This window comes from Pygoscelis adeliae, unplaced genomic scaffold (genome assembly GCF_000699105.1).
Source record: "Pygoscelis adeliae isolate BGI_AS28 unplaced genomic scaffold, ASM69910v1 Scaffold71, whole genome shotgun sequence".
In the NCBI taxonomy this organism is placed as follows: Eukaryota; Metazoa; Chordata; class Aves; order Sphenisciformes; family Spheniscidae; genus Pygoscelis; species Pygoscelis adeliae.
The window spans coordinates 13,524,945-13,533,764 of record NW_008824356.1 but is presented as its reverse complement, the minus strand read 5'-3'; the positions used below and the strand labels follow the sequence as shown (position 1 = coordinate 13,533,764).

General features: G+C 36.4%; 1 protein-coding gene across 1 annotated transcript in view; it reads left to right on the top strand.

The window, feature by feature from the left end:
* TRIP11 (thyroid hormone receptor interactor 11) overlaps positions 1–8,820 on the top strand; it is a 38,291-nt gene that overhangs the window by 27,313 nt on the left and 2,158 nt on the right. The window contains exons 16-19 of the mRNA XM_009319528.1: positions 4,467–4,548; positions 5,390–5,504; positions 6,658–6,780; positions 8,078–8,225. Of these exons, the coding sequence (XP_009317803.1) occupies positions 4,467–4,548; positions 5,390–5,504; positions 6,658–6,780; positions 8,078–8,225 (468 nt within the window). The remainder of the gene's footprint in view (positions 1–4,466; positions 4,549–5,389; positions 5,505–6,657; positions 6,781–8,077; positions 8,226–8,820) is intronic.

Here is an 8,820-nt window from a genome sequence, read left to right as displayed (position 1 = left end):
CTTTATTTCTGTGAGTCACCATATTTTTGTATTACTGCAGCATCCTCTGTTATGGTCAGGCTTTCACTGAGCACATGGGATAAATCTAAAATCAGAGGAAAATTTGTGATTTAGCAGCTCTAAAAAGGGAGCTTGCAGAGCAGAGGTTTGCTCACTCTGTGGTTACTTAACAGCTCTTACTTTCTGGCTTTTTCCCCCATGTCTAAGGGAAATTTTGGGGTGAATGCCTTTAAGGCTTGCTAGGGGAAGACCTAGAACATCATCTCTGCTGGATGCAGCAGTAACTCTTGCTCTGAACATATACAACTAATTATTGCTATTCATTTTTAAATTATAATTTGTCTTACTCTTGAAATAAATAATATTTTCTTAAAGCATACTTGTTTATGATCATATAGTTGGTGTGAAAAGTAATTTGAAAGTCTTCACAATTTCAGCAAGAACTCTACAAAAAAAGTTACAACTTTTCCACTACATAATTGAATGTGTACTTACTTAAATTTAGTTGTGTCTAAGTGCAATTTGGCATCCAAGTGGGCATCACAGGAGTGCTTCCTGAGTTCACATATGAATTTTACAAGCTAAATTAGATTTCAAGCTGCTACATGAATGTGTAACTAAATACTGATTTGTTTTTGAATTGACTGATCTGTATATCTCTGTCTCACTACAGACATTCACAGCAAAAGTTTTCAAACACCGCGGATTGCAATTAGCTTCGGCATAGGCAAATATGGCACTCTCAAATGGGGAGCTCTTCATTACTGGTTAATTTTGATTGCAAACCTTTGCATATGAAAGTAGGAGGGGTTTGAACTTTGAGAGAAAACTGAATCTCAGTATTTTATCAAGCTATGTTATATTGGCAAGCGATTTACTTGTTAAAAAAATTGAAAAGGGATTGTTGCATAAAGGAAACAGCACTTTAATGTTGTTGTAGAATAAATCATAATTTTTATTGAGAAAAGAGAGACCACTCAGTTTTCTCTATTTACACAAGAAAACATATAATGTCTTATTGAAAATTGGCCAAATACATTCCCAGACACAGTTTTGTTGGCCAAATCTTTTGAAGGATTTCTTTATGGATTTTTTTGGCAGGACAAGTGATTTTAATGGAAAAGTATAAGATGTACCAGATGCAGTTTTCTGGATTGCCATAAATGGTTAACAAATCATTGGAGACTGTTGTAAATGTCTGGTTTACAGCAGTCCATGCTGAATTTTGGCTCAGGTCTTTTTTGTTATTCAGTCTTTTCATACACGAAGTACATGTTTAAGTCCTTTTCAACTGTAAGATTCTATTTTAGAAGGAAATATTCCATTTAAAAAATATGTTTAATGATAGAGTTGCATAGTCACTGTGGATGGAATATAGCTGTGTAGCTGTCCTTAAAAGTTGGTCCTCTTTGATATAAAATCTTTTTGCCAGGAAAAAATAGAAAAAAACCAGTAACATTTCATTTAAATTATTAATACATTTGTTTTAAAATTCATCATGTGAATAAAAATTGAAAAGGAAACTCAGGATTGTCTTGCTTTGTAGAGCAATAGCAACAGCATGAGATTTACTTGAAACTTGTTTTCAGATGCTGTTTATTTATCTTTCTGTGGCATTAGTAGTTTAACTTTTTAAATTCCCTTTTACTCTGTGGAGACCCAAATAACAACTCAGCTTCCATGTATGCTCCTACAGCTGTTATCGTTCCATAATTATATTGCTTTCCTTCAAGTATTGGGGTCCTATTTAACCGTGTTTACAAAGTAGCATGATTTTAAGTAACCTTGAAACCATGCATTAATTCTCCTGTGCCTCACCCTGGTGTTTTGAGAGAGGGGTGCTGAAGAGCAGTCGCATTATTGGAACGGATTTCAGTGCATATGGATGTAGTTGTTACAAGATATATTGTTGTATAATATATATAAGTCTGTTTGGTTTTTAGCTTGTTTTGAATAAGGAGCTTAATCCTTATGTTCCTTGAGTAAGAACTTTCCCAGCATGAAACTAGTTAGTTTGTTCTACTCTGTACTCTCTAAAATTTGTATTTGTGAAGCAAAATGTTTATATAAATATGTGGAGTATTTGAACAGGACATATTAGGCTGTATCCATTTCACAGCCTAGCTCTTTGATGTATATATATGAAAACTCTGTGCGGGTTCTCATGGAGTTAGTGGTGTTAACTGAGAACCATGTTGTGTCAACGTAGTTATGGCATACATTTATTAAAGATTGAAAGTCATATGGAAACTAGACTGAAATGTTTTTCATGCATACCAGATGACTTTAAGGGTATACGAATTTATAAAAGTCACTTTTCTTACAAAGATGTTGAGGCTTTTTAGAAGTTAACTACAAGATAGATACAAGAAAAGTGTATCTTTTGTGGGTTTTGTTTTGTTTTTTCAGTGAAGCACTTTTAATTAGCGTGAGCCCAAGAAGTGTTAGAATGATAGGGAAATTAAGCAGATCAGCAGTTTTTCCATAGGATTTGAAGATAAGCATTCAAACTTTATAGACGAAAGGAGAAAAAGCTTTTCATTTCTGCTTATATAACTGTAGGGTAGAGTTGGTCTTCACATGGACAGTCCATGTTATAATATATTTGTCAAGCTCTTGTGTGTGATTAAGACTTACTTGTACTTTTATTAGGAAAAAAAGTAACTTCAAAGGTAGTATCTTGCAGAACCCCAGTTTGGTGAAAAATTGTATTTTTGCTGTCTTGAGGTGAAGCCATTTGTAGTTTATCTTCTAAGAATTCCTTGTACCTTGTAACTATTTGTTTTCTTGTTTGAGAACATTTTACTAGCAGTGTTCTTAAATCCTGTGTTTGGGGATTTAAGTGAGATAAGGTTTTTCGAGCACTTTTTACTCTGGTTTTTGTACAAACTTGTGTAGACCTGAACATCAGATACTTTTATCCGGTTTCTAGTACGTCTGAGTTTTCGTAAGGAGAAAACTTTGTGCCTTGTTTCCTTACAATCAGAATGTTGTAAAATATTTGTGGCAAGTAAAACTTCTAGGAGATTTTTTTTTTCTTTATTATGAGCTTTATTTTTATGAGTTTTGTGGGAGGTCAGAGGAAGCCTGAGTTACTGACACAGAATGATTGGGGTAATTGGGTGTATTCTGTATTTGAGCTAACAAGTAATTTGCGTTAGTGGAATTTTAAACTGTAGAGAAGTTGATGCTGTGAAATTATTGGGCAAGAGTGAATATAACAATATCATGCCATGGCTCCTTTTAATGAAATGGGCTACTACATTTGTATCTCCCTCATTAAACACTGATGTCATGAAGCTCAAGTGTGTAGATAGTAGACAAATCATTGATTAAGGTCAGGAATTTCAGAAAGCTGAAAAGTTATAGCACTAGTGAATGCAGAATCTAAACTCCTTTCTTACTCTTCTAGTAGTTCCTGTTTTGGGTTTGTGGAGAGGAAAAATAGGGTCCTTTGTGTAGGCCAAGAATGTAATTATCGGTGGTGGTGTCGTCATCCTAGATGAACAGATTTCACTGCGGCCACTACGGAATGGTATCAGAACTTGGAGTTAGTGTGCAAAAAAAGGCAGAAGATCAGTGTAATGACTCCTAGACAACCTCATATTAATTAACTTACAATACTGGCCTATTCACTTAATTTGCAGGCCATGATGCCTGACTGAAAGTGTTTGCCAATTTCCTCTCAGTTTTGTCTTTGGTTCATGGTAGCTGTGGCATTTCATCTCTGCCATTTTTAACTGAATATTTGTATTCCCAAAAGTGTGGGGAATCTTGCATAAGTCTCTGCAGAGCCTTTCTTGCCAATATCCTGAATTGTGAAGCACAGCACCGGTTCTAGGATGCATTAGCGTGTGTCCCAGCGTGCTGTTCCAAGAGCTTGCATCGGTTAACAGAGCGGGAGAGGTCCTACTAGAAGAGACCCACAACAGGTTACTGATGTTGCTCTGCTAGCCAGTAATTCTCCTGGGAGACTGGAGAACTCCTTAGTACTTCAAGGCTTTAGCAACCTTATAGTAGAGTATGCAGAATAGCTGGTTTTAGGAAATATTTGAGGTTAAGTACTGAGATCAAAAGATGTGATGCCAACATGCAGTTTGGTCAGATTATGAAAAAAGATTGCCACCAGAGGACTATAGACCTTGATCGAGAGTTTCTTTCCAGTTCTGTATTATCTGGGTGGAACAGAGCAGTTCATCAGACCTTCTGCAATTGATTTGTTTTCTGTGTGTTCCTGTACTTTAGCATTGAGTATCGTTCCAGAAACTTTAGCTTATGATTTCAAATAATAATCACTTATTAGTTGACTTTTTAAATAAAAGATCAAGCTGATTTTGTTTTTTTAAAAAAAGCATCATAACAATATTAGCATATTTTTATTTTAAAACGTGTATTATTAATAAGTTTTGCAACAAAGTTTCAAAGTTTCAATTTTTGTTTATTTGCTGTGACATAACGTTTTATAGGTGAGATCAGAAGAGAAATGTTAGAAGATGTACAAAATAAACTAATGAATCTTATGAACAGCACAGAAGGAAAAGTGGACAAGTAAGTCTTTAATGAAAGTCTTCAGTGAAACCATACATTTTTGGTTTTTATTCCTCACAATATACAGGTATGTCACTAACAGTTGCAAGAGTAGTGCAGAACTGGGCTTCTGTATGTGATCTTGTAATTATACTTTGATTATTTTGACACTTTTAAATTGCTTGGTGGTTGTAAAGAGTAATTTTGATTAGTAAAACCAATGTGTATGTAAATTTGGATTACTGATGCGTTTCTGAACTAGAAGTGCACTTCAATAGCATGAGCTCTGCAAATGGAGATTAAAGTTCTTAATGAACGTCTGTTGTAATGTCTAAGGTGTGAACAGCAAGCCCTTTCATGTAGCTAGCATCACCTGGATGTTGTGTAAATCTGTCTTCCTTGGTCTTTTTTTTTTTTTTTTTTTTCTTCTTCTCCTTAGAGAACTTTCTCTTTTAGAACCGAAACGGGGATAGGCAAATGGGTTCCCCTGTCCCCTTCCTTACGTCTTGATTTCGGACTGCATATAAGTATTTTTTAAATGCTCTCCTGAGTCAAGATCTTAGAATAAACGTTTTCCCTGATTGTAGTACTTACATCAAAACTTGCTCATGTACAATTCAGTTTCACCTTACTGCATACAATATTTCTAATACCGTCCAAATTGACACTTACTGTATAAGAAATATTATAACTCGTAGGGGAAGGAAATCGGTGAGGTACCCTTTTAGCTCCTTGTATTAGATATGTTTATTTGGATTATTGTAAATTAGGCAAGAGTATGAGGAATAAATGCATCAATATTTCAGTATCAACTCTTATATAAAAAGAGCAGATTGTATAAAAAGCTTCCTTTGTTCTGCAGGCTCCTGATGAGAAATCTCTTTGTTGGACATTTTCATACTCCAAAAAATAAACGTCCTGAAGTGTTAAGGTTAATGGGAAGTATCTTGGGAATAAAAAAGGAAGAACTTGATCAGGTAATACTTTGCAGAAAACTAGACTTCCTTTTTTATTTGTGGTATCCTTACTTGAAAATAGAATGCCTTGCTGCTAAACTAAATGTGACTGTCCCTGCACTTCTTGTGGGGAAAGTGTGGTTTTTTTTTGTTCTCTCATCTGAATTAATTTTTTATGTGGGACATGCTGATCTTAATGGAATATTTTGATAACATTATTTTAATAGAATGGATCTCATTTTGCTGAGGAATGCTAATGCAGAAAGGAAGGGATTTAACTTTCTGCTGTTTTGTGAAATAGTTGTAATATGTCAGTTACAGAAAAGTAAGCCAGTTTTATATAGGACTATCATGGTTTAACCTCAACTGGCAACTAAGCACCACACAGCCGCTCGCTCACTCCCCCCAAGTGGGATGGGGGAGAGAATCAGAAGTGTAAAAGTGAGAAAACTCGTGGGTTGAGATAAAGACAGTTTAATAGGTAAAGCAAAAGCTGCGCACGCAAGCAAAGCAAAACAAGGAATTCATTCACTGCTTCCCATGGGCAGGCAGGTGTTCAGCCATCCCCAGGAAAGCAGGGCTCCCTCACGCGTAACGGTTACTTGGGAAGACAAACGCCACCACTCCAAATGCCCCCCCCTTCCTTCTTCTTCCCTCAGCTTTATATACTGAGCATGACGTCACATGGTATGGAATGTCCCTTTGGCCAGTTTGGGTCAGCTGTCCTGGCTGTGCCCCCTCCCGGCTCCCTGTGTCCCTCCAGCCTTCTCAGTCGGTAGAGCATGGGAAGCTGGAAAGTCCTTGGCTAGTGTAAGCACTACCCAGCAACACTAAAACATCAGTGTGTTATCAACATTGTTCTTGCCCTAAATCCAAAACACAGCACTGTACCAGCTACTAGGAAGGAAATTAACTCTATCCCAGCTGAAACCAGGACAGTACCACTAGGTATTGTGAAGAATGTGGGGCTTATGTTTTTAAGTAGAGAGACATGTTTTTAGACTGCCAGTCTTTGGGAGGCAGAGAATAAGGTTTTGACAGTAATTAAAGTTTTTATTTATCTGCAGGATTCCCATATAGTTATGGTGAATAAATATAATGAGCACAATGTTGCACTTTCTTTTATCTGTTGCTTTATTTTTGGTTTCCTAACTTTTTTTTTAATACTTTCTAGTTATTATCTGAAGACCAAAGAGGAGTTACAAGATGGGTGACTGGCTGGCTTGGTGGAGGAGCTGGGTCAAAGAGTGTCCCTAGCACACCTTTGAGGCCAACTCATCAGAACATTTTTAATAGTGTAAGAATTAATCATGCATTCTCTATGAGTGGAAAAAATAGGGCAGTTGCATATTAATGCTGATGTTTGGTTCATCAGTATATTGAGCTTCATTTACTGATGCTACTGTATCTTGTGTTATTTGTTTGTTTTGTGCAACTGCTTTGGCATAAGGTTTTTTCTGCACTAAATAAATATGTAGGCATTGATGAAAATTATACAATACTAAGTGTTGGGTTGATACAGAAATCCAATTACTGTTCCACTGGTTCCTGGGATCACTGACTTACAGTATGGACTTTATCTTGCAAATTGACAGTGCTGGAGGTTAAATACATGTGGGAGTCTGGAATTCTGCAGTATTCAACAGTATAGAAGACCATGACATCATATTTTGATGACTGTGTTCCCATATGTCCTTTAAATTTAATTTGAAAAGCTTTCTCAGCTGCTGTAGCTAGTGCCTTTTATGTACAGCATGTAAAGTTGATATTTTAAGCTTTCAAATACTGTAAAGCAACAGTTCTCATAGCATGGTCCATGGGAGCAGTTAATCTGTGGAACTTTCCATTTTGCAGACCAGTAAATCATGCACTCAAGAATGGAGCACTGAGAGATTGGGCTTTTTGGATTAACTTTGGTTTTTTGCTCATTGATCTAGAAAAGCATGTTGAGAAGCGATTCCTGTAAATTATCGTGAAGTGTAGGAATTGATTTTTGCCCACTAAAATAATGCAGACACTTAGGCCACCAGAGGATTGTGGTCTGATTAGCTACGGATGTAAAAGATGAAAATTAATGCTTTTGTATGTATAATACAGGCTTTGCTAAGCAAAATTTTATCTTGTGATGCTACTGACACCTTAATCATTCCATGCTTCCTTTATTCAAGACTTTTTGTCAAATGAAGAAAGCAATGGATTTTAAGAGAAATGTTTAAGCTTTACGTGTTTCTGGAGGAGTGATTTGCTTGAGCATGGACACAGGAAATGCTGCGATGTCAGTAGCAGCATGGGATTCTTGAAACGATTGGCTTAAATCAATAATGGAACCATGGTGGAATTATCTTTAGAGTTTACTAATTTCACATAAACACCACTTACTGAGACAACAACAAACTGTGTATTTTGAAAATAAATTCCATTGTCACTCACTAAGGACTACTTAGTACCAAATACTAAGTACTTAGTACTAAGTACCAGGACAAAATTCTTTGGAGGCTGTTGACAGGTTTTTGGTTTATGTGTGTATGTATTTTTAACTTACATACTTTTCAAAAGAGCATCAGTAAAATATAATAACTAGTAGCCTCTTGTAGTCTTTTTCAGAATTGTTTGTGAAATTCCTCGAAACAGAATCTTGCCCAAGCCTTCCTCCACCCAAGCTCTCTGTTAATGATATGAAACCTTTAGGAGCAGCGGGAACTGGTAAAACTAGCAGTACTCCATCCAACAGTCAAATGCAAGGTAACATTTGAAGGAAAATTTGAATCAGTACACAGAACATAAGTAACTAAAGGTAGAATTTTCAAGGGGATTTCAATGATTCTGTGCTTCCTCACTTGTGAACTGTGAATTTGATTTCTTCCCCCACCCCCAATTTCCTACTTTCTCTTCTCTTTTTTTTTTTTTCCCCTCTTCTTCCCCCACCCCTCCTTCCCACTGCTTCTATACCCCGCTTCCTAAAATCTCAACGCAGAAGATCAGAGGGACCAAATTCCCTTTGATATGGAAAGCCTTTAACAGCACCTGTTGGAGCCAAACAGATGCTGTGCAGACAACTCCATATGGTATATCAGTGAACCCAGTCCTGATTTTCAGCATCCCTGTTGATCAACTTGGGTCTCACTGAGTGAAGAATGCAAGTAATACCAACCTTGTAGTGCCTCTCTGGTATGTAGAACCTGGTTGCTCAGAGAGGACTGAAATAAAATCAGTTAAGTATATGGCCTGATTTGAAATCTCTGTAAGCTGTGCATGAGTGTTAACTTTGATTTTTTTTTTTCTAAGGCAGAGAACAATTTTGCTTATATTATGCATGTTGAAATTAATGCACTTCTGT